At 41.7% G+C, this 26,063-nt stretch overlaps 2 protein-coding genes across 6 annotated transcripts; one reads left to right on the top strand and one right to left on the bottom strand.

Annotated features, from left to right (window-relative positions):
* Nucleotides 1-36: 36 nt before the first annotated feature.
* On the top strand, nt 37-11,544 carry GET1 (guided entry of tail-anchored proteins factor 1). Its single transcript, XM_035114574.3, has 5 exons — nt 37-666; nt 2,552-2,717; nt 6,334-6,401; nt 8,110-8,224; nt 8,726-11,544. The coding sequence occupies exons 1-5, from the start codon at nt 544-546 to the stop codon at nt 8,797-8,799; spliced, it is 546 nt and encodes a 181-aa protein (XP_034970465.1). The 5' UTR covers nt 37-543; the 3' UTR covers nt 8,800-11,544.
* Nucleotides 10,237-26,003, bottom strand: LCA5L (lebercilin LCA5 like). 5 transcript variants are annotated; one of them, XM_088667885.1, is made up of 8 exons: nt 25,865-26,003; nt 24,316-24,762; nt 19,710-20,215; nt 18,869-19,006; nt 17,402-17,495; nt 14,423-14,520; nt 12,268-12,397; nt 10,237-11,818 (listed from the first exon to the last, which is right to left on the bottom strand). In XM_088667885.1, exons 2-8 carry the CDS (start codon nt 24,737-24,739, stop codon nt 11,064-11,066), a joined length of 2,145 nt encoding a protein of 714 aa, XP_088524011.1. In that variant the 5' UTR covers nt 24,740-24,762; nt 25,865-26,003; the 3' UTR covers nt 10,237-11,063. The 5 variants fall into 5 exon arrangements, with proteins under 5 accessions (XP_088524011.1, XP_034970462.1, XP_088524010.1 ...); XM_035114571.3 differs by having other exon boundaries at nt 25,754-25,882; XM_088667884.1 differs by lacking the exon at nt 25,865-26,003 and adding an exon at nt 25,754-25,861 and having other exon boundaries at nt 24,316-25,077.
* Between the last annotated feature and the right edge of the window lie 60 nt (nt 26,004-26,063).

Below are 26,063 nucleotides of genomic sequence, written 5' to 3'. Positions count from 1 at the left end.
CTCGGCGCCGCCCCCCTCCCCGCTCCTAGGCGCGCGCGTCCCTATTGGACGAGCCCACTTCGCGCGCCCACTTTTTAAATCACAATAGTCCATCCCACCCATAAGGAGAGATCCGTCGACTTCAATGCGTTCCTAAGTCGAGAGAGGCGGAGGCGGGCGGCTCCCCCTCCACCTGGGCGGGTTTGATAGGATGTCTCGGCAAGAGGGTGACAGTAACTGTGACATGTGTGCGCACGCGCACACATGACAGGAGCGTGTGAGCTCAGCGACCGCGGTTGTTATTACGAAGAAAAAAAGTCCAGCGAGGCACAAACCACGGGGCGGGGATGGTGGTGGTGGAGCGGGAGGATGTGCGCCTGCGCAGTTTGAGAAGCGGCCGCGAGCCCGAGCCTTTTCTGTAGTGTTCCTTCTTCCCCGCCCCCACCCCGTTATTATTCTCTGGCGGAGGCGGGAGACTGGTAGCCGCTTTTCTCCGTCTTCCTCGCGTGTCTCTACTCCTTCCCCTTCCCTCTGCCCCCCTCCCAGTCCAGTCCGGCCTGAGACATGGGCGAGGAGGTTCTAGTGGAGACAGGAGATGTGACGGGCGACGGCGCGTGGTTCCTCGTGTTGAGCTCCGTGTTCTTGTGTAACCTCCTCAAAATCCTCCTGCCCTCTTGCTCCTCCATTGTAAGTGACGTCAGACCGCCGGGTTCCCATAGCGACGGCTCCCCGATCCGCCTCCCTCCCTGCCTGGGTGGGGAGGGCGGCCGCCTTCCAGCTGGGGGCCGAGTTCAGGGGAGGGCAGAAGGGGCGGTCGGATCGGGTCGACCGGAGCGTCTCCCAGCCCGGCAGCCGAGATCGCCAGTGACGGCCCCATCTTTATCGCCCATCTTTCCTCGGGAGTCTCCCTGTGGGACTAGTGCACACTAAGCTTTACTCTGAGTAGACCCATTAATGAACATGTCTTTAAGTTAGGCCAATTAATTTCTATAGGTTATTTTGAGGAAACGTCAATGCCACCCGAAGTCATTTTTGTTCTCGCAAGTATGGAAGCAGTGAGGTCACTGGATTAGCAGGCAGGCTATCCAGGTGATGGATGTGGCTGTTCTGTTGTTTTATTTGAAAAATCAGAGGTCAGATGATCATCTCTCGGAGCCATTTACATTGATTGCACTTGGAGGCATTCAGGGCAGAGAGTGTATGGAATAAAACGGCCTTATGGTTGGGAAGCTGTATTTCAAGCTGCCTTGCTTGATTTCTAGTCTGGAGAAAAGGTGGGATATAAATAAATATACTGTAATAATAACATCAGAACATTCTTTGGCTGTGAGGTTCAGATTTGGAGTCAGCGGAAAAAGTATGCAGCAGGCTAGTCTTTCAAATGGAAATCTCTTACCACCTTCCTATCTATTTGGTGAATTTTGCTTTTCTCCACATTGTGGAGCCAGCACAGCCATAGGGCAGGGTGAAGCCGCTGTCTCAAGCAACCCCCCCCCCCAAGGTGCCCTGCTCCTTCTGCAATTGGTGGAGAAGCACCACCAATTTTGGGCAAGATTTCATCCATTTGGGGTGAATCCCACCCAGAATTAGTGCAATTTTGCCTGAAATTGGCGCCTTGCAGCAGCACAGCACACAATGTCTGTGGCAGCAGCAGGTATGGTAGCAGCAGGGCGGCACTTCCCATTTGGCCTCAAGCAGTGAAACAGGACACACTGCCCCTGCCAAATTGCAACACAATTCTCAGCAGTTTAAATGTATGCATGCTTTAAGAGAAAATACCCATCATTTAAAACATAGTATTAAAACACTTATTTTAAAGAGGGTTTAAAAGAGGATCAATGTAAAAAATTATGAGTGAAAACAATCAAAAGTGGCAGACCAGAAATAGATTCACCCATCCCTTGGTAGGGGTGTATTTTTTAAAATAAAAATAAGGTAGCTTTATTCATCTTTAGGTTCAGAGTTTGAGAACACAGCCTTTAGTTTTTGTGCGTTGGGACACTCTAGTCCAAGCATGATATATTGAAGAGTTGGGAAGGAGGTAGACTGCTAGCAAAGGTCTTTCTAGGAAATTATTCATTGCTTTTCATTTAAAATTCCGAGAAACGTACAAATAGGGACATACCTACCGGTAGTAGTTGGTTAGGTTGGCCCCCATCAAAGGCACAAACCCTGCAGGAAGGGCACAAAAATCACACCTCTCCTTTGCGCCTTAGAGTGGCTAGGAGTCCGTCTGCCTGTGCACTATTAGAAGTGTTCACTGGCGGAGCATGAAAGGCAACCTTTTTGAGTTTTTGTTCCATGAGGGCAGGGTGGGGGGAATGGGGTGCCGATGTAACTCCTAGGTCAAGGGTGCAAGGGAGCCTAGGATGCCTCTGCTTACAAAACAAACATAAATAACTTGGGGCACGCTTCAAAGTGTACTTGGATCAAGTTATTTAGGAGAGGGACTAAAAGACTGCTTAGAGAGAAGCAAGCAGTAACTGTTTTAGAACAAATAAATTCATTTTCTTTTTTTAAAAAGAGGAAAGTGATGAATCAACAGGTGTTTGGACATCTTTCTCTTTGTCAGATATCCAGATTGCTACAAAAGGATGCTGAGCAGGAATCACAAATGAGATCTGAAATTCAGAACATGAAGCAAGAACTTTCTACCATTAGTATGATGGATGAATTTGCTAGATATGCCCGACTGGAAAGGAAGATTAACAAAATGACTGATAAACTTAAGACTCATGGTAAATACTTGCTACTTATGTTTGCATCATTAGCCTACCTTTCACTTCTGTTTAATTTTTTTAGATTGCTTGTACTGTTCTCAGTATTTTTTTTAAAAAAACTTGCATAATATAAAACATGGCTACTGTATATGAAATACCTCCTTCTTGGATCACTGCCTTGAATAACTCAGAGAAGCTATGAGCTATGGTGTGCAGGGCCACCTAAGGCGGACAGGTCATAGTGGAGAGTTTTGACTAAACGTGATCCACCTGGAGCAGGAACCAGCAAGCCACTCCAGTATCCCTGCCAAGAAAACTCCATGGACAAAAACAACAGGCATATAAAAGTTATGACGCTGGAAGATGAGCCCCTCAGGTTGGAAGGCGTCCAACATGCTATGAGGACAAGTACAAGTAGATTCAGAGCTGATGAAGCCGCTGGGCCAAAGCCGAAAGGTCACTCAGTTGCAGATGTGCCTGGAAGTGAAAGGAAAGTCCAATGCTGTAATGAAAAATATTGCATAGGAACCTGGAATGTAATATCCATGTACAATGGTAAGCTGGATGTGGTCAAAAATGAGATGGCAAGAATAAATATTGACATCCTGGGCATCAGTGAACTAAAATGGATGGGAATGGGCGAATTCAGTTCGGATGACCATCATATCTCCTACTGTGGACAAGACTCCCATAGAAGAAATGGAGTGGCCCTCATAGTCAACAAAAGAGTGGCGAAAGCTGTACTGGGATGCAATCTCAAAAATGATAGAATGATCTTAATACGAATCCAAGGCAGACCTTTTAACATCACAGTAATCCAAGTTTATGCACCAACTACCGATGCTGAAGAAACTGAAATTGACCATTTCTATGAAGACTTACAACACCTTCTAGAAATGACACCAAAGAAGGATGTTCTTCTCATAGGGGATTGGAATGCTAAAGTGGGGAGTCAAGATAAAAGCAACAACTGGCAAGTTTGGCCTTGGAGTTCAAAACAAAGCAGGGCAAAGCATAATAGAGTTCTGTCAAGAGAATAAGCTGGTCATCACAAATACTCTTTTCCAACAACACAAGAGACGACTCTACACACGGACATCACCAGATGGGCAGCATCGAAATAAGATTGATTATATTATCTGCAGCCAAAGATGGAGAAGCTCTATACAGTCAGAAAAAAACAAGACCTGGAGCTGACTGTGGCTCAGATCATCAGCTTCTTATAGCAAAATTCAAGCTTAAACTGAAGAAAGTAGGGAAAACCACTGCACCAGTAAGATACAATCTAAATCAAATCCCTTATGAATAAACAGTGGAAGTGAGGAACAGTTTTAAGGATTTAGATTTCGTAGACAGAGTGCCTGAAGAACTATGGATGGAGGCTCGTAACATTATACAGGAGGCAGCAATGAAAACCATCCCAATGAAAAGGAAATGCAAGAAAGCAAAGTGGCCATCCAACGAGGCCTTACAAATAGCAGGAGAGAGAGGGCAAGCAAAATGCGAGGGAGATAGTGAAAGATACAGGAAATTGAATGCAGATTTTTAAAAAAATAGCAAGGAGAGACAAGAGGGCCTTCTTAAATGAGCAATGCAAAAAATAGAGGAAAACAATAGAATGGGGGGGGGACAGAGATCTGTTCAAGAAAACTGGAGATATGTAAGGAACATTTCATGCAAAGATTACCATAATAAAGGACAAAAGTGGTAAAGACCCAACAGAAGCAGAAGACATCAAGAAGAGGTGGCAAGAATACACAGAGGAATTATACCAGAAAGATATGGATGTCTTGTACACCGCAGATAGTGTGGTTGCTGGCCTTGAGCCAGACATCCTGGAGAGTGAAGTCAAATGGGCCTTAGAAAGCATTGCTAATAACAAGGCCATTGGAAGTGATGACATTCTAGCTGAAATTTGAAAATTTAAAAGATGATACTGTTAAGATGCTATACTCAATATGCCAGCAAGTTTGGAAAACTCAGCAGTGGCCAGAGGATTGGAGAAGATCAGTGTACATCCCAATCCCAAAAAGGGCAGTGCCAAAAAATGCTCCAACTACCACACAATTGCACTCATTTCACATGCTAGCAAAGTTATGCTTAAAATTCTACAAAGCAGACTTAGGCAGTATGTGGACCAAGAGCTCCCAGAAGTGCAAGCTGGATTTCAAAGGGGCAGAGGAACCAGAGATCAAACTGCAAACATGCGCTGGATTATGGAGAAAGCTAGACAGTTCCAGAAAAACATCTACTTCTGCTTCATTGACTACGCAAAAGCCTTTGACTGTGTCGACCACAGCAAACTGGAAAGTTCTTAAAGAAATGGGACTGCCTGATCACCTCAACTGTCTCTTGAGAAATCTCTATGTGGGACAAGAAGCTACAGTTAGAACTGGATATGGAACAACTGATTGGTTCAAAATTGGGAAAGGAGTACGACAAGGCTGTATATTGTCTCCCTGCTTATTTAACTTATATGCAGAATTCATGTGAAAGGCTGGACTGGATGAATCCCAAGACGGAATTGAGATTGCAGGAATAAATATCAACAACCTCAGATATGCTGATGACACAACCTTGATGGCAGAAAGTGAGGAGGCATTAAAGAGCCTTTTAATGAGGGTGAAAGAGGAGAGCGCAAAATATGGTCTGAAACTCAACATCAAAAAAACCAAGATCATGGCCACTGGTCCCATCACCTCCTGGCAATAGAAGGGGAAGAAATTGAGGCAGTGAGAGATTTTACTTTTTTTGGTTCCATGATCACTGCTGATGGTGACAGCAGTCATGAAATTAAAAGACACCTGCTTCTTGGGAGAAAAGCAATGACAAACCTAGACAGCATCTTAAAAAGCAGAGACATCACCTTGCCTACAAAGGTCCATATAGTTAAAGCTATGGTTTTCCCAGTAGTGATGTATGGAAGTGAGAGCTGGACCATAAAGAAGGCTGATTGCCAAAAAATCGATGCTTTTGAATTATGGTGCTGGAGGAGACTCTTGAGAGTCTCATGGACTGCAAGAAGATCAGACCTATCTATTCTGAAGGAAATCAGCCCTGAGTGCTCACTGGAAGGACAGATCCTGAAGCTGAGGCTCCAATACTTTGGCCACTTCATGAGAAGAGAAGACTCCCTGGAAAAGACCCTGATGTTGGGGAAGATTGAGGGCACAAGGAGAAGGACGACAGAGGAAGAGATGGTTGGATAGTGTTCTCGAAGCTACGAACATGAGTCTGACCAAACTGCGGGAGGCAGTGGAAGACTGGAGTGCCTGGCGTGCTCTGGTCCATGGGGTCACAAAGAGTTGGACACGACTAAACGACAACAACATATTAAATACAGCAAGCTTAGGCATCTGCTGATACGTCAGTTTCAAGGCAATGATAGTATTGTGTTATTAATATTCGTGTTTTGTGAACTACAAAATGTTTTTGAAAAAAAAGCAAGGAAACAGGTGCCGGAGACTAGTTTTTATTTTTCCTTTCTAATTATACACCTAAACCCTCAAGAATTTGAATTTTAAAGAAGCAAGCATCCTTAAAGTGGAAACAAAAGTTATTTTTGCCAGTTTAAAGTAAAATCATGTCTCTTATTTATGTAAATAATGCAAATCATACTTGTTTCTTTTAACAGTGAAAACGCGAACAGCTCAACTAGCCAAAATAAAGTGGGTAATAAATATTGTATTCTACATTTTGCAGGTAAGTAAAATTGGTTTATATATGGAAGCCTTTCAAAGCTAAAGGGGTTCAGCTGATTAACTTTGCATGACTTTTAAAATGTGTTTATGGAAGGGGTCGATTGGTCTGTTTTTGTTTGATTTTGTATTTGCATTTTGTACTTTTCTGTTGTGAACTGCCCTGGGATCTTCGGATGAAGGGTGGTATACAAATTTAATAAATACTAAAAATTGATTCTCAGCCATCCTATATAATAATGTCCATGTTGTCCCGTGTGTCCCTGGGTCACTGCGCATGTGCCCCAGGGATACAGGGATTGGACAGCAGAGACTGCGCGCGCACTCTCCCCCCAGTCTGCCTCCTCCAACCGCCGCTCCCGCCGGAACCGCCGCTCCCGCCGGACACCGCCTCACTGCAGGGCACGTCAGGGAAGCGAGGGTGGAGGCCAGCGAAGGCCTCCTCACAACCCTCCCTGGCCGTGAGGAGCGGCGGTTGGCGGAGGCGGGGGGGAGAGTGCGCGCGTCTTTCCTGTCGGCGGCTGGGGGAGAGGAAGGAAGGAGGAGAAAGCAGCGCTTTCTCCTCCTCCGTTCCTGTCCCCCTGCCGCCGACAGCAAGGACGGGTCCCAGGGTTCGGAGAAGCGCTGCGCAAGCGCTTCTCCGAACCCTGGGATGTCTGCTTCCTGTCGGCGGCTGCGGGAGAGGAACGGAGAAGGAGAAAGCAGCGCTTTCTCCTCCGTTCCTGTCCCCCTGCCGCCGACAGCAAGGACAGGTCCCAGGGTTCGGAGAAGCGCTGCGCAAGCGCTTCTCCGAACCCCAGAATTCTAGCGCCCGTTATTGAACGGGCTGAAAACCACTAGTGTGCAATAATATCCAATGTTTATATTCGGAAACAAATTCCCTGCACATAATAAATCAGGTATTGTTTCACATGTTCAGTTATGTGATACGCATGCACACACACTTATTCTCTTTGGTTGGTATTGTTTTATATGAAGGTACATTCAGTTATGTGATACACGCATATACGCCAGAGTTGTATAGTCCAAGTACAGATTTACCCTCCAAGTGAAAATTAGGCCATAGGTTTTCCTTTGCTCTATCTTATCATCTGGCAACCAATCACGTGAAGCTGTGTCCAGTGCCATGCACTCTGAATAGTCCAGCATGGAAAATGCAGACTTCCCAGCTGTTACAATGCAAGCCAAGAAGTGATGGCTAGCAAAGAAGAAGCTGTGTTCCTTAGGCAGTACAATTATCTCATATGGGGCAAGGGACCAGGGTTCTCACTTTGTGTGGCACTGACTTTGAGGTCACAGTACAGTCGTACCTTGGTTCTCGAACGAAATCCGTTCCGGAAGTCCGTTAAACTTCCGGAAATGTTCGAAAACCAAGGTGCAGTTTCTGATTGGCTGCAGGAGCTTCCTGCACTCAATCAGAAGCCGCAGAAGCCACATCGTATGTTCAGCTTCCAAAAAACATTTGCAAACTGGAACACTCACTTCTAGGTTTGCGGCGTTAGGAAGCCAAAATGTTTGAGTCACAAGGTGTTCCAGAACCAAGGTACAACTGTAGTTGTATTGATTTTTTAAACAGTGGGTTATTTTTAAGGATAACATGGGCATCTAGCACTTGCTAGGCATCAGAAATGCTGGTTGCGCAGCTAGATGTAAAGCACTTTTTTATTTTGAGGTTTTCATGCATAATCATGTAACGATGGTTTTAATTCCAGGCTGCCTTAATGATCTCACTAATCTGGAAGTATTACTCTGAACCAGTTACTGTGCTTCCAAGCAAATGGCTAGCTCCACTAGAACGTTTAGTAGCTTTTCCAACAGGAGTGGCAGGTAAGCCTATTTTATGTAACTGCTTCTCAAGCTTTTCCAGGAATTTCATATATCTTTCCTTTCTTAATATTATACATGTTGATTTCAAATGCATTGCCACACCTCTGCCTTCCCAGATTCCTGAGTAGTTGCAGAAGCTAATAAGGCTTGGCTCACCATGTTGCTCACCATGTTGAAATGAAGAAGAGATGTAGTGAGAGCACAGGTTGTTGTGTAACTCCATAATTTACATTGGAGAAGGAAGAACTTAGTGGATTATGCCCATAGTCACACACCTAACCACATTTTTCATTTGCATAGAGAATCCAGATTACACATTAGTGGTACTGAGTTTTATATAATTCTTCTGAATCAATAGTTATAGATATATCCTTATGCAAGTGTTTTCTGCAACTACTGGTGTTGCTACTGAATCTGTTTTCTTGACCCTACATGTTTAAATATGTATGTTTTAGTTACTGAGAATACTAGTGTCTTATAGCATGTATTTCTTATTTTTAGGTGGTGTTGGCATTACTTGTTGGTTGGTGGTTTGTAACAAAGTTGTGGCCATTATGCTTCACCCTTTCAGCTGAGAAGGAATCCTAGTTTCAGCAGACTTCTCAGTTTCTTGTGAAATACAGCATCCATACATTGTACCATCTGGAATGTACATGCCTATGAAAAGCAGGCAGGGTTTGGGATTGAGTAATAAAGCATCAATAAATCTTATTGTAACATTCTGTTAATATTTTAATGTATTGTATTGTGTAAATTTCCTTTTCAGTTTGTAACCTGCAGTGCTGGGCATAAGTTCTATTTAAATTGATAGTTGATCAATCCTAACCATGGCTACTCAGAGTAAGTCCCATTGAAATCAGTGGGTCTTAATTCCAGGTAAGTGAGGTTAGGGTTGCAGCCTACATGCATGTAATGGTTTTAAAGCCAAGTAGACATTTTAAAAGTGAAAGGAAAATAGGTTTTTAAAATAATGTGGTTTCTTGTAACTTTGTCCACATTTGTTTCTCTATTGTAATTTCAGTGTTGTCAAATATGTTATGATTTAGTGTTCTACTCCACTACCACAGTACAAAGACATAATATACCATAGTTCACTAAACTAGGAACAAGTGTCAAGTCCACATTCTACCAACTTAGCACTTCAATCATGGGAACTACAGGTCCCTATTACATCAGGCTAAGATCTAAAATGAGGATCAGTTTATGGTTTCAGATTCCGGTTAGTAAGTTATTATGAAATCACAGGTCTCCTAAAGGCATTGTATGAGGAGACGGGGAGCATACCGGTCCAACATTTTTTATGGCCAGGAACTTTCCAGCTAATCTAGCCTGTATTCTATTTTTGACTGTATCTGCCTGATATCAGTTCCTTCCTTCTCTTCTGATTCTTCTTTAAGATGATTTTGATTAGTGTCAAAATATTACTGGAAGGGTGTTTGCCTTATGCAACAGTGGCTCTTTCACCCCCTCTTGGCCACATGCTGTGTTTTTGCTTAGAGAATTCAGCATGATGCATATTTTATTCTAGCCACTTGTGTGTAAGAAATAGGAGGAGATGTGAGAAGTTACATGTTAGATAAAATTTCCAAACAATCATTGACACAAATAAACTTGCTGGATAGGTTTGTACTAAATCTGTACCCATTTGATGACTGGAAGCTTTTAGGTTCCCATGTAGGGAATAATATAGTTCTTAACTTCATCTACTGCCCAGGTGATCTGCCGGCTCTCTGCAGCACATGTTCCTCTCCCACTCATATTGAGCCCATGGCTGCTGCTTTAACAGAATACTGTACAACTGAAGTGGTGCTGGTGTGCAGCTTCCCTGATCCTAAGTGCTCTACCGTAGGTACATCATGGCAGTAAGATCGATCTCCTATTTGTTAGGGACATGCAGTGATACATTGTTGCAGTTGTGTGTGTTTAATCATACTGGATCATGTTGCATATACTGTATTGACAATTATGTTCAATATTTTGTGTTCTAAGAAGGAAAATAAAAGAGAACAAAGTTGTGGGTAGCACAATATTTAATATTTAAATTACCAAGAATGTTTGATTAGAAGAAGAGCTTTTAATGGCTGTTTCGAATGTTACTTGTTTTCCATATTTGGGGTTCAGTTACATTGTAAAAAACAATATGGATATCCAATTATAACCATAGAAATTACTGTAACAACATATCTTCCTGCACTGAGAAGTTTGTATAGACAGATGAATTAGTCTGTGTAGTCTGAAGATGGCCAAATTTGAGAGTTAATAAAATAGGCCATACTGTCATTCTTCTTTCTGGCAACAGCCCCATAACTTGCACCCGTTATGTCTATATCAGATTACACAAATCAACATGGATAGGTCAAAAGCGCCCTATCTGAAGGCCACTTCATCTAAGCATTCACTTTCCTAACTGGAACCATGTAGATAAGTTGAATCACTGCATTCGTTTAAGAGGCTTTGTGGAATGGAATAAGTGATGCAGTGCCTCATTTTTCTATTGTAAATACACATTAACTGTCTTTTTCCCCAATAAGTTTTACCACCAATGTCTATTCAATGCAATTCTTTTCAATGTATTCTTATTTAGAGCTCTAGTAATAGACCTGTCATTGTGCTTCATTTTAATTTTTAAAAATGCACTGCAATGTGATGATTTCATTGTTAAATATAAACTGATAACTTATCTTGCATGCATGTTTTTCTGCAATGGAATATAAAATGTCTACCTCTTATGGTAAATGAAACTTTCTCTTGGGGGAAACCCAGTCTGCAGCAGTTAATGAGTTATTTTCACATACCGTGTGTGTTTTAAGATGAAAACATTGTTAAATTATAGCAGTAATTATTTAAAGTTTTCCAGGAAGGCAAATGTATGGAAAACCTTTATATGGGCTTGTTTGGAATCGCCACACTGCAAACCATCATTGACTTGTGAAATCTCATAAGCCTTTTCACTCATCAAAGTTTTTTTTTCCTTACCTGCCTCTTTTAAATTAAGTTTTGAGTGACTGTCCTTTAAGATGCAGCTTGGACCAAAGAGTTCTTCCATAAGAGTGGTTTTCTTTTCTGTTGATACTGCAGGAATGTGTTCTTTGCCATGTGTTGACATGGTGTCCTTTTGCCTTGTTTTGGTAACCTTACCAAATGACGGTTCATAGGCACTGCTTGAATTTTCTGCCTTCAACTCAGCTATTTCACCCTGATGTCTATTCACTTGTCTACTACTGCAGGTAGTGCTTGTGTTGGACAGTGGACCTGTTGAAGGGTATCCCTGATGCAAATTTTCAACAGCTTCTGAAAATACATACTGTTTCTTTAATGTGGATGGTGTTTTGTATCTTTGTGTTACTGTTTCCATTTTATCACAGTTCACTTGTTTTGGCTCATTTTCTTGTTTTTCAGTTGCAACTTCTTCCTGGTTATTCATTTTTTGTTGGATGTCATGTGTGGACTCCAATGCTTGGTCTGTCCTTAATTTCTCAAACTCTTCTTTCAACAAGTTGAGCCTTTGTCTTTCTCTCCTGTTTTTCTGTCTTTCTAGGTTTTCACATCTGAAAAGCTTTTCTGTTTTTGGACATATCTCTTCCCCTAATAACTCTACAAAAGAATATTATTATTTCAACAGTAAAAGTTGTTAGAAGTCAGTCAATAACATTTTATATCATAATTTTTATATTCAGACAGAAATTAAAACACTGCACGCACATCTATAGATTTAGTAGCTACAAATGACCTTAAACACAGAATTGGCACCCTTAGCAAATCAGCTTCTGGGAACTCCCCACCCACTGCTTAGCTGAATTTCATGTGTCAGCTGAGAAGAGGTAGGTTGAGCAGAGGGCAGAAGAGGCAGTGTGTGTGATTGTGTTGATATGTTAAATGAGTGACTGCTTGTCGGGTACTGTTCCTTTTGGGTCTGGCCCCATCCAGCCTGGCTCAAGAGTATTACACTAAGATAATCTGCTCTTTGGGCTGAAAAAAGACACTGCTGCTGAAAGGTTTGCTATATCTGTAGACATATCAGATTTGAAATACTGTTAAGATACCTGTGCATGCTATATTCGAAATCTGTTGCATTGTTAATTTTTGATTTTGATGAACTTCTGTTTTTGATTCCATCTCTTTATCCACATCACATAGTTTGTCTTTGAAATTAATATCTTTGGTTATCAACTCCTAAAAAAATAATAGAAAGAAAAACACATATATGTCAGTTTGATTTGCACTTTGTAGCTTTCGAATGTCTTTGAATAGCAGCAAGTGATGGATAGATTTCAGTTCTCAATCCATGACCTAATTTGCCTCCATAAAGTAAACAGAATCTATCTGAACTTCCCTCAAATTAACATAGGCTTAAGAGTACGCTGGCTTCAGCCTCATACTTTGTTTGGAGAGATCACACTAAAGTCCACAACACAGGAAGGTAAAGGTAAAGGACCCCTGGATGGTTAAGTCCAGTCAAAGGCGACTATGGGGTTGCAGCGCTCATCTTGCTTTCAGGCCGAGGGAACCGGCATTTGTCCACAGACAGCTTTCCGGGTCATGTGGCCAGGATGACTAAACCGCTCCTGGCGCATGAAGGACCATGACAAGTGCCAGAGCGCATGGAAACGCCATTTTCCTTCCCGCCGCAGTGGTACCTATTTATCTACTTGCACAGGCATGCTTTCAAACTGCTAGGTTGACAGGAGCTGGGACAGAGCAACGGGAGCTCACCCCATCGCGGAGATTCAAACTGCCGACCTTCCGAGCAGCAAGCCCAAGAGGCTCAGTCAGAGTAGAAAAATGTCTTTAAATAAAACAAGGACGTGTCCCCTGTGACTTTCTGACCATAAATCACAGAAACAAAGTGGAAGGGAGGTTTTTTTTTTGCTTTCCTCAGAAGTCCTGTTTAAGAACTTAAGATTCCACCTGGATCAGACCAAAGGTTTATGTCAGCATTCTGCTTACACCAATGCCAAAGGCTCACAAGTAGAACATGATCACAACAGCACTCCCCCCGCTCAAGATCCTCAGGGACTGGCACCCAGGGATATAGGCCTTTGATACTGGAGGAAACGGAGCCATCAAGACTAGGCCACTGATGTCCTTGTCCTCCATGAATCTGCCTAAAACCCTTTAAAAGTCATATTAGCTGTTGTCCATCACTGCTATGCACCATGTGAAGAAATACTTTTTCCCTGTCCTGAATCTCTCAACATAGCAGTACAACCCATGAAAAGTGTGCAATGCAAACATGTCTGTCATTTCCTGCTCTTATCCAGGAACTGGACAAAAATTATGATATGAAATGAGAAGCCCACAGTTTCTCTCATGTCCTTACCAAGCATAGGAGTGGTGAAGAGACATTGTGCAAGGCAATTTAAGTTCACAGCCCCTTTTCCCTTCACTATCCTGTTGCTAAATTGTAATTACTATCTCAATATCCTCTTGAGGATGGTGCAGTCATACTCTAATATATGGTGTAGGTAGTTGCACAGATTTTTTTCAATGGGTGTTCATACAGCTGTGCCAAGAGCAAATCATATAACATTAGGTTCCCTGTGAATATCTTATGTCTTATCTAGCCCTTATTTATAGCAGTTGGACTTGTTTAGCCAAGCTAACACAACAATCCTCAGTGTGTTTACTGAAAAGCAAGTCCCTCTTCCTATTATTATATTATTTAATAAATTTATATACCACCCTATACCCACAGGTCTCAGGGTGGTTCACAGCTGTAGGCCTGCTTTGCTCATAACACTAACTCAAGTAATGCATTAGTCCTGAAAAACTATGAGTGGCAAGCCAATAAGAAGCCTATAGCTCATGGCTTATTTGGAGCAAGACAAATCATGAACCAAGGTTCCATCATAAGACAGACAAACCATGGCTTAGCCACAGGTCATGACATCCACACAGGGCTTAGGAAGAGTGCAGCTGCCACCATGGTCCTTACTTTAGGAACCAGCGTATTTGCTTGTTTGCACTAAGCCAGCATTTGTCTCAGTGTTTCATGCAAGCTGGAGTCGCCTCAATGATGAAGTAAAACTATTTCAATGAGGACAATGTTATTTTCACAATGTTGCTGTGATATGATTCAGGAAACTGAATGAATGTTAAGGAATCTGCAATTTGCAGGAAGAAATGAAGCTATAAGGCACAACAGCATGGACAAGAGTGGTTTAGAGTTGTAAAAGGATTAACTCAGATCTGCCATACCTCTTTTAAAACAACCGAACTTTTCTCTGCCTTGTGCTTTTGAAGAGCTGTTGCTTCTAGTTTCACATCTACTTGTACTGACTTGGAGACATTGACAGCTATGAAAAGACAAGAGGAAGTAAATATTGAGACGCATCCCCTCTGCACTCTTGAAAAATGAATAGGAAATGCTTATGTCTGGAATTGGTGGTGTGCTAAATATGGGACAATAAACTGAAATTCAATCCTGAGGAGACAAAAGTTCTATGGGCAGATTCATCATCAATTCAGGGAGATGGTATTCAGCCATTTCTTGATGGATTACCTTTCCCTTAAAAGTCGGGTCAGTGGATGTTCTGGTAACATCCAGGATCAGGTACTATAACATGTTATAGATATGACTGCCTGGAAGCTACAGTGCAAAATGCCACTAGCCTACCAGCTTGGACTGGATGTTTGGGTCATTGCAATGGTGCTTCAGGAATTGCAATTGCTTGGACTGTCTCCACCAACTGGCAGTGGCTCTTCAGGATTTTAGACAGCGCATTCTCAGTACTGCTTGGGGATGCTGGAGATTCTACATGCAAAGTAGTTCCTCTTCCATGAAGCTGAAGTCCCTCCTTCCCACTTTTTAAAAACTCATTTGGTGTGGCATACATTAAGCAGTCCAAGTTGTTTGAAAAAGCTAGAGTAAGGTGTTATTTTTTTGTTTTGTGGCTTACTGAGAAACCTACCTTTGAGCTGCACACACAAGCAAAGCTAGTTTCATCTCAGATGTCCTCAGAGAGGTTGGTACTTCAAGGTCCTCTGCCTTAGTCCAGTACTGGACATACAAGATGAGACGAATTCGCCAGTGAGTGGTCTTCGCTACCCCCCCCTTTTAACTTCATTAACAAAAAGCAGTCCAGCAGCTGAGCTGTTCTACCACCTTGCTGCTGCCCCACAAACTGAAACCTCGAATGCCATTTCCCTGGCTGGGAAATAGCTTCTGCTACATAGAGGTAGCCATTTCTTTTTCTGATGTCCATTGAAAGGAAACAGAAATGACATTGTTTCCCCACAGTTGGGATTTAAGTTCACATGGTGGAACAGCGGCCTTTGGCTTAATTAAGTACAAAAGGAAAGAATGAACAGACCACCCACTTGCCATTTTATCTCACAGAGAATCACACCAATTTATTTTTTATTTAGTTGAACTAACAAAGGCTAATTAATTATGTGGCAATTGATGAGTAGGGTAATTACTTGAAGAAATGGTGTGGGTGATCAGGAGTGGGGATGCCTATTAGCATATGAGTTTATTTGAAGTGATTTGAATGGGAAATCATTTGGTTTGCCTTTTGCAAAATGTAAGCTATAATAGTTTACATATTATAATAGTTTACATGTAATAGTTTTTAGAAGACATCTGAAGGCAGCCCTGTTTAGGGAAGCTTTTAATGTTTGACGGACTACTGTATTTTAATGTTTTGTTGGAAGCAGCCCAGAGTGGCTGGGGAAACCCAGCCAGATGGGCGGGGTATAAATAATAAATTATTATTAGTTTTTAAATTTGCACCTATGAATATAAATTAGCACATACAAATGTGCACCTTGTCTTTTTTGTGTTTGGTGCATATACTCTTTTGTGGTGGAGCAATGCATAAGTGGGCGCCATAACTGGACTTGCTCCCCCCAAAATGTGCAGGAGATTGCTGTCTTTCTTTACAATGCTAGACAGTTCAATGAGTGTTACTCTCAGGTAAATATGTATAGGGTTGCAACTATAAACAAAGAAACGTTTGTGTGCGCAAGTGTATACACACATACACACACAGCTATAGATAAACATATATACACATACACACCCCTGGATACATATTGCGCAGTAGTATTCATGGAGCTTTTAACTGGTCAACAGGAGGGGCTATACAGTAATGTTAACCCTACCCAATGTGAGGGGAGAGTTCCATGGGGGCTGCAGTCGATATGCAAGCTGCTTTACTGTACCACCTCCATATTTCTAACTTTAAACCAAGCTGTTGGATATAGCTTGTTGTGTTATAATTAAACATTTGATGCTGCATTTGCGTATTTCATCAGCCCTACAAAAATTACAGAGTGCAGGGAAATGCAGTGACATATCTTACAAATATGTACTATTAATACCTGCAACTGAACAAAAAATGAAATGAAATGATATTATAGGCACTCTTATTTTGCTGGTGTGATATCAAATGCAGGCTTACCCAAGACACTTAATCAGGGCAGTAGAAATTGCAGGCTGAGGACTAGGGGGAGCTATGTACCTAAATGTGTATTAGAGTGGATTGGTTTTTCTTATGGAATGACAATGATGCAAAGTTTTAAATCTTGCACAGTAATCTAGCCAATTTACTCCTGATTACCCCCAGCCCAATCATTCTCAAAGCCATAAAGTTATGAAAAAACTGTAAAATAATGTTGAGATTTTTTTAAAAAAAAATACAAAAGTGTTGTGATATTTAGAATTTGTTGCTGAAACCTCAGTTCAGTAAGTTGCTGATGGCAGAGCGATCCCTAACCCTGGCTGGGCAACAGCAGACTTTGTGCATCATAGGTGCCACTGCTCACACCAGCCAGGGTAGAAAGGGGAGCAGGGGAGAGAAAAACCTCCTCTGCAGTGCACCAGCCGGTGAGTGGGTCTAGATTGGCCCAGTGCCATCATGTGCTGGCAGTGGAGCTGACTCAGAATGTGGTGGATCCCAGGGCGGCCCAGCCCCTTTCACTCACTGGAACACCACCCTTTGGGGCTTTCTGTTTGAATTTCACCAGTGATAACACCCACTCTTTCACTGAGCAGTACAGCAAAGCGCTGAGCCAGAGGCAGTGGCACCAGTGGATCTCTTTTAGGCTGGTCAGGGGGAGGGAGACATTGCAGTCATTAAAAATAATAATAAATACTGCAGAGTTTTCGAATACAGTTTTGGCACATGAAAGCGACATTCCACATTAAAAGTGAGCAGAAAAACATTATGCTACCTTTGGGGGGAGACTCTGAATCTCCTTTGTCCTGTTGGCCTTTAAGCATCCGATTTGCATAAATATTTCTCACACCAAGTTCTCGTTCTTTTTCCTATAAAAACACAGCAGTAAGCTAAAAAGATGCAATATGATTTATTATATGGACCTCAATTATCTATGAAGCCTAAATAGATGAATTCACTATGCATCTTCCATAAAGCACCATCTTATTTTATTCTCCGTAAAAAGCATCTTATCTTAGTCATAATTTCAAAAGGCCAAATCTTCTATCGCTTGTCACTTGAAAGAAGGATGGAGCTTGTTTGGTTGAGATTGCACCTGAGAATTCTCTTTGGCATGTCCTTTTAGAATGGGGAGGGGGGAATCTTTTTCATCCGAAGGCCATATTCTCTTTTGGACAACCTTCTGGGGGCCACATACCCATGGTGGGCGGGATCAGAGGCAAAAGTGGATAGAGCAACAAATATAAATTTTACATTTGTGCAGGAGGCTAGTTTCTTCACACTCACAGGACACATTCCAGCCAGGCAGAAACACACAGGAAGGGTACAAAGCAGGTGCATAGCTGCCAAGTTATCCCTTTTTTTAAGGGATTTTCCCTTATGCTGAATAGGCTTCCTCGCGAGAAAAGGGAAAACTTGGCAGCTATGAGCAGGTGTGAGATTCCTGAGGACCAGAAAGGTTCCCTATCCCTGTTTTGCGTTTGCTGAGGGACTCCATGGCACCACAGCTGTTCCTGACAATGTGGTATTCAAAGCACTAATTCTTTGCACTACAAGTTCAGCCATTACTAAAAGGGTAACTTCTAAAGCAAAAAATCAAAGCTGGTGAGTAGTTAGCTCAACCTTTGCTTCTTATCTGACATTTGTGCAACAGTATTAACTATTTACTTGTAAATGTGCTGTAGCTTTTTTTTTACAAATGCACCACAGCAGCTTTATGTAGTCACATCCATTCAGTGGAAGACCCTCCCAAGGGCGATTTGACAAACCTGCTCCAAAGAAAGTTTCAGGCAGATAGTTAAAACTCACCAATTTGACAAGGATTTTAAAATCCCTGCCAATGTTTTATCTTGTCTAGCTGCTATCTTAGTTTCAATTTGTGAACTGATTTTCTTATTAATTGTATTGCCTTTTATAATGATTATAGTATTTTAAGCTACTTTTTGAGGACATGTGATCCAAAAGCAGCCAGGAATCTAATTATAAGCAAACAAAATCTCACTATATTTTATCGTTCACAGCTTATAATGTCTGATACTTGAAACACAAGAAACCAGCTAATCAATCTGTTCTCACATTCAGTGTTTAATCGCCACATTTAAGAATACTTTTATTTTTGCACTAGAATACATGTTTTTAAAATAGCATCTCCTCTCGCCTGTACTAGACATTGGAAGATGTGCAAATGCTCTCGATAAATTGCTAATTCTCTTATAGTAAAATAAACTTGAGGCTTAAATACCTTGATTTTTTGGTTAAGCGACTTGATTTCCATTTGCAAATTCGTGGTAATCAACTGAGCTTCAAGAGTCTTTTTCTTCTCAACTGCTAACTGATGACTAAAGGAGGTATTATTCAACAGCAGCTGCTTTTCTAAGACCTAAAGATATTACAAACGCATGACCATGTACTTTATCTCCTGCCTACTGAGAATTATACAATATTAAATGTAACAGGACCGAAGTACTACGACAGACATTGCAAATTTTAATAAACTTATTTGGAAAGATGAAAAGCCCCATTCGTATTAATGATATCAGTGGTTTATACTACTCTTAAAAATAATTTGATTTTTTAAATAATGAGAACAAGTATGCTTATGGTAAACAAGTCTAGTAGGAAATTGTATCCATAATCAGAAATATTGTATCATGTGTTCTCTCCCTCTCCCTCTCTTTTGAAATCTAGAAGGAGAATCTTCCATTCCCATAGCAGTTAGTTAGTAGTGAAAATCTAATGTGTGCCCTAATTTTTGCAACATAATTTGGCCAAAAAAGGTGTGCATTGCATTCGAGTAAATACGGTAATAATAGCTTTGAAATAAGCTGTTCTGGTTCCTAAGCTCCAAGTGTGTAGTTATGCGCATGGAGTTCCTGCCTGAGAAGGTGTCCTGTGTTATGGTGATCTGTGTACAGAGCGGTCCCCATCCCTAAGGTAAATAGGAAAGCCTCAGCACACTCATGAATTCCTGCACATCTAAACAATAGCTTGGCCAGGACTGTTAATTAGAAATCTAGCTGCACTCTGCTATTTCTTGCTGTAATTCTAGTTACACTGCACATTAGTATACTGCACATTAGTACCTGAATTTTCTTATCTCCATTTTCCATTCTTTGTGTGAGGCTGTTTAACCTGCGTCTAAGTTCTCCTCTTTCTGCGAGATTCTTGTCTTCTGAAAGTTTCTGCAATGCCAGTAAGGTATCTTTTGTCTTTAGCAGTTGTGCCTCAACTTCTCTAAGTTTCTTGGACGCACTGCGCTCCTGCTCTTGAGATTTCCTAAGAAGTACCCTTAGAGTCCTCACTTCACCACATTGTTTTGCTAGAAGATCAGGCAGATTGGTCTCTGCATTTTCGTATTTACTTATTGCTTTCAAATGTCGATATTGAAGCCGCTTCAAGATCTGATTTTCCATGTTAGATGCCTCCAGTTTTTTCTTCAGAGCAGAGACTTCATTTTTCAGCTCTTTAACTTTGTGAAGCCTGGCTGACAATAAGCGGCAAGCTACATTGTTCTTCTGGGAAGTGATTATCTTGCTAGTATTGAAAAAGCTCTTTTGCTGCTGTTTCTTCTTAGGAAGTGTTTTACCCCCTACATTAAGAACAAAACAAGCTAAAATGGTATAATACTAGAGAGAGTAAGAGAATGTAAATCCATATAACAGAGATGGGGGACCTGTGATCCTCCAAATATTACTGGATTACAACTTGCATCATCCCTGACCATTGGCCATGATGACTGCGGCTGATGGGGCTTGAGTCCAAGAACATCTAGCGGTTTTCTGTCATTTCTGTATAAGTTGCTTACTAAAAGTTAAATACACCCTCAGGAAGTGATAGAATGCGCAAAAGACTTTATTGTTCAAACATGTTGAGCTTATGTATTCATTGCATCAAAAAATCCCCTGCGATTCCCCCAAAGATTGTATAACTGATACAATCAGAGTGTCAACCCATACAGGTGATCACACTTGAGGTCTCCTTAAATAACTAAAAGATTAGGCATGTGTGAATGTGTGTGGCCATGTTCAAACATCATACTAAAGACGGATCAGCATACTTTGAATGAGTCATAGTGTTGCCTCAGACTCACATACCCTCCTGCTTCCATAGATGGTGAAGAGTTCAGCAGCTCTCAGTTCTGCTTTTAGTTAACCAAAACTTAGTATGTTCCTCAGAGCCAGAAATGTGGTCAGCATTAACTATGGTTAATTCAAACAAACTAGCTGCAGAAACCATGGTTGGCTTGTTTTAAACTAACCATAGTTAATGTTAATACCACAAGGAACTTTGGTTAACCACAGTTTCCAAACACAAAAGTAGACATGAAAGATTCTGAACTCTACTGTGCAGCTGTGCAGGAAGTGGGGAAGGAAGAATCACAAGTCTGGGGCTTGTGGACACCCATTCATATTATGCACATTTTTTTAAAAAAAGTATTTATCTGGGATGGTTATAAACTTCTAAACATTACAAAAGACTTCTAAACATTACAAAAGGGGAAGCTAAAATACAGCAATCCATTAAAATAATAAAAACAGATATAACAGTTCTCAAAACAAACAAAAAACCCACACAATTGGATATTGCCTGTAAGTCATCATTCTGTGACAGCCTGTACAATAATGGAGGGCACACACTCCAAAGGGCAGTGTGTTCTACAAGCAGGAATTTGAAGAAAGGGTATTGTGCATTTGTTAGCCTGTCCAAAGTGTCAGCATTAATATGAATAATACCTGTAAATTCCCCACAGAATACTGGAAAGCTTTTACCTGACTCCATTTCATACAGGTGACATCAATGTTCAACAGGAGAAAAATCTGGGAATACTAGTCCAAGACAAATTATGCATCTATGGAGCAGCAGCAGTCCTGGAGGGTTTGCCTCCATTTATTCCTGAATGGCATCTTGTTTTATTCATTTATTTACTTTATTTTATTTTTTTAAAAAACCAAAAAAAGGTCTTTATTTAAATAATTTATATACCGCTTAACCACAACTTAACTTGAAGCGGGGTTTTTTTTTTAAAGATACAGAAAGTTTAAAAAAATGGAAACCAGTTAAAACTATAGAAGCATACTTTCGTCTAAAATACCTGCTGGAATAATAGCAATCTTGAAATGCTGTATTAAAAAGAACAGGCAGCTGTCTCTAAGCAGCTACTGCTAAACAGGCTTGCAAAACGCAGTAACTGAACAAGGCCTCTAAGTTGGCAGTTACACTCCGACATGAGAGGTCACAGAAATGTTTTCAAAAGCACGCAAAACACCAATGGATACACACAGCATTTCTCCACATTCTTACATCAGAGAAAACGAAAAAGTGAGTAGCAGTGGGGCAGGCGGGGGGGGGGGCTGCACTGCTCACCTGGCTTCCCAACGGCAGCAACGCTGTTGATTATTGAGAGGGGCAGAGATGGGGCAGAGAGGCGAGGGAGCAGAGGGAGCATCAGATTGGCTCCACCCGCACTGCTGCACTGAACCAGCTTTCCACCTCCCACTTTTGGTACCCAGAAGTGAAACTGGCGTTGCGAAGCCGCTCCATCCCACTCTGCCCCACCAAACACTACTGTCTAGAGCCCTTACTAAGGAATATGAAGTCCTGGAAAGCAAAAGAAAAACAAAACAAACTTTCCATTCCAGGGAACTAATCAGTAAGTGATTGGAAAGGTAACCTCGTTTGAGGTAAAGGTCTCTAAACTCAGAAAAAAGAGATTTGGGTTCTGAATTCTGAGGGAATAAATTCATCCAGACAAGTGTCCCCTCTATTTTAATTTCATTTTTAAACTTTTTTCTTTCTTTTCAATTTTTAGTTGTCTTAGTGAAGCTCCAATACAAAATTCAGTTTTAGGTTTTTGTTGTTTTTTTTACTTGGAATTGTAAACATATTTTACTTCTATGCGGAAATTATTGTTTTTCTCTTTTTATAGTCTGCAGACCACTTCAAGATGTTCTATTTATATTATTCTATGTCTTAGCTCCCTATGATGTTCAAACACTGTTTTTGTGTAACTCCTTTCGAAGAGTTACAGTTCTACAGATTTTCAAAACAGGGTTTCTTAATTAATGGGCATCATGCTCATTAGACAGTAGATAGCGTAAGTTGCATGGAATTCAGCTCCTTTAGAGTAAAGCACAGATTCAGAAAAGTTAAAGCAATGTGCATGTCCATAAATGAATCTTTATTTAGGTCTATGCAACCTACCTACATTCGTGTGTGTGTGTGTGTGTGTGTGTGTGTGTGTGTGTGTACAAGAACAGAAAGTCAGTGTTGGCTCCAGGTTTGATGGCTTGTTTTTAGGTTCTCCTGACAGTATTACCTGGCATTCATCGGAGTGTTGCAGTCACCATTAATGTCGGATTCCCGGGGTGTGGGTCTGGGTAGGGGAATTTTAATATTTCACAATACATTGCCACAATGTAGCATCACTCCAGAGCACTGTGGGAAATTAAACTGGTGGCTTCCATACCCCTAATTAAGGTAGCCATTTTAATTTCCCACGGTGCCCCAGATCCATACTATGTTGGGGGCATTGTGGCAAATTCAAATAGCAGGTCCCAAGTGGGGGCTTCCCAGTAGTCAACAGGAGGCCCAGACCAAGTGACAGTGGTGCACGCTGTTCTGAAAGGTGCCTGAGGATGCCATGTGTTGATGCTGGGTCTGGGGAGAACTCTGGACATAGCATGCAAAGCACACTGTGATTGTGGTAGGGAAACAATGAGCAAGAGCAGGGACATGTTGGGGTGGAAAATAGAATGGATGAATACAGGGGAAGTTTGCCTAGACAAAGGTAGAAGGAGAAGGGCATTGTTATCATTACATTGCAGGGTGATGGGGAAGGAAGGAAGGTGGGCTAGAGATGCATTAGTATGCCTTCATAGCAAATAAAAAACATTGCATCTCTCTTTTGCATGATCGAAAGAAGCAGGTGTGAAATCAATAAGGTTATCGGGACTATGCTCATTTATTGCCTTTCAACAGTTCAGAGCTTTGCTTTCAAGGGAGAAGAAACCATAGCAATTTCCCTCAAGTAAATCAATTAGTTTCATTTGGGATTTAACATTCTTTGGAGCAGATGCTGGAGGAGGGAGTGTTGCAAAATATATTCGGGGCATATCTCTTAATTTTACACACAAGTTTTTCAAGATAACAGGTAGTTCTAAAATAATGTGGTGGATTATGGATTCTACTATGCCACTGCCATCATTTGTTTTCATTCATAATGCTTTCAATTCTTTTTTGTCTCTTTTGCACACATGAAAACTACAAAGCTTGAAGGTAATGCTGAAGGTTAACTTCGCCTCAGAACTTTACCCACAGACTGCCATACCCAAATACTAGTGCTGGGATGGAGAGCTGTCATATAGACCCCGGAGGGCTGCCCACAAAGTTATGGGAACGTCTAGCAAAACATAACATACAAGCTGGCACTAGTTGACTTCGATTCTCCTTTCCATCTGGTTTTGCCCTGCCTTTCTTTCCTCTGCCCCATACCCTCCCTCTTTTTAATGCTTCTTCCTACAAGTGGTTTCCAAAAAATATAGCATTTGAAGCAGGGACACTTCAGCAATAAAAATGAAGAAGCACAACTGCCAGTTCCCCAGCAAAGCCTTGGTCTTCATTAGTTCTGACATAATCTGTCAACAGTAAGCTAACATTAGCAGCGATCAGCGTGGTCCACCACCTTCTTACCTTTGGCTTGGTGATCATTTTCCTTTGTTTTCATGGATAATTCCTCCTCCTTGGTTTCTGGCTGTTCTAAAATACTGCTGTAGCCACTGCCATTGCTGCAAGGGGTTTCTGAAGAGTATGTGTGAAAATCTTCATAATAGTAGACCTGAGAATTTCTGCAATTGTCCTCCTCTGAATAACTGCTGCTACTGCTGCTAGCCCTTCTTGAAACATCCTGGTTGAAGTCATTGGAATAGTCAAGCTGAAAAGTTCCACACTGACTGGAACATTTACTACAGTGGCTAACTTTAGTGCTGCATTTGCTTTGGGTGCTCTTGCAGACCCTACTAGGAGAATCACTTGGACTTCTACTTTTTGTAACTTGTTCACATTTATTGTCTTCTTGGACTACAAAATGGAGAATGTAGTCATCTGAAGCCATCATTCCATTGTTAAGAGATCCACAGCCTACCAAAGTCAAGAGGATTGTCAATTATATTGAAAACCACAAAAAGAACATGGTGCTTAAGTCAGAAATTAAAATTATGCTGTTTTCTCACTGCTTATGCACAGCCTCATCCTTTGTTCTTTGGAAGTAGATTGTTCTAATTCTGCACCAATAAATCTCCACTGTTTCTGCCACCTTTATTATATAATTTACTTTCCAAAGATGTGATATGCTTGTACTATAGTATAGACTATATTCTTAGCATTGTCATCCACAAATGGCAATTCCTCATGAACATTCCTTGAGTTCCGAGTTCTCTCAAGGAACTAAAAAGGCTAAAACAAAAGGAATAGTGTTGACATTTTTACATATTGCAATGCAAAGGATTTAAACTTGCATGGAAAATTTTTGCATCAGCCCAAACTGCCTCCAGACAAATGTATGCAGCCACAGCATTAATCTTGGCAATTAAACTGAGAAAGGGGAACGGCAAGTCACCCTTTGCTACTGCAGAAGCCCACAAAGAACCAAAGGCCCCTAACTGCATGAACTACCTTTAATGTTTAACTTGCTGAGCCCTCTACTACACAGCTTTTATATAAATGAAGCTGAATTCTGAGATTCAGAGAAAGGCAACAAAGCAAGCGCTGGGAGGAAGTATTGAGAAGCGACATGGAACAATAGTGGTGGGAGAAGTTAAAAAAAAAAACTTCTGAAAAGTTTCAAAAATTAAATAAAAGAGGAACTGTTGGGGGAAAGTATCACTGCCCCACGGGATCAGTGAACCCTGGAGCTAGCTAGGTACAGGGCTGCAATCTCGCTGCGGGTAGCTTCCCCCTCTCCTGCTGGTGGGGCTGGAGGAGTCGCAGGGGATAAACGACAGAAGCAATTCCGGCAAGTTCAGGAGGAAGGAGAAAGGAAGATCTGCTGCCCCCCCGAAGGAGCGCGCTTCCTACAGTCCTTTGATGATCCCCCACGTGCTCCGCCCTAACCTTCTTGGACCTCGCTTACCCAGAGCCAGGACCAAGAACAACTCTTATTCCCTGTGCAGGGCTTAGGCTTCTTCCCTTCTCCCGCGCGCAGACAGAAGCTTCCACCCCGCCGCTCCTCTGTCCACGTTACCTGGTTCCTTGGGCTACATGGGCGGAAGGAGTTGTTTTCAGGTCTCCGTTACTGTGGCAACCGCAGAACTTCGCCGAGCGTCATGGGACTAGTAGGGCAGGACAAAGGGGCCTCGCCGCTCGCTCGCTGCGCAGCCCCCAGCCCGCCTCCCCTTCTCCACCGCGGCTCAAAGGTTTTCTTGTTTTATCCCGGCAGCAGA

This window comes from Zootoca vivipara, chromosome 4 (genome assembly GCF_965207765.1).
Source record: "Zootoca vivipara chromosome 4, rZooViv2.hap1.1, whole genome shotgun sequence".
Classification (NCBI taxonomy): Eukaryota; Metazoa; Chordata; class Lepidosauria; order Squamata; family Lacertidae; genus Zootoca; species Zootoca vivipara.
This window is presented reverse-complemented; position numbering and strand designations above follow the sequence as displayed.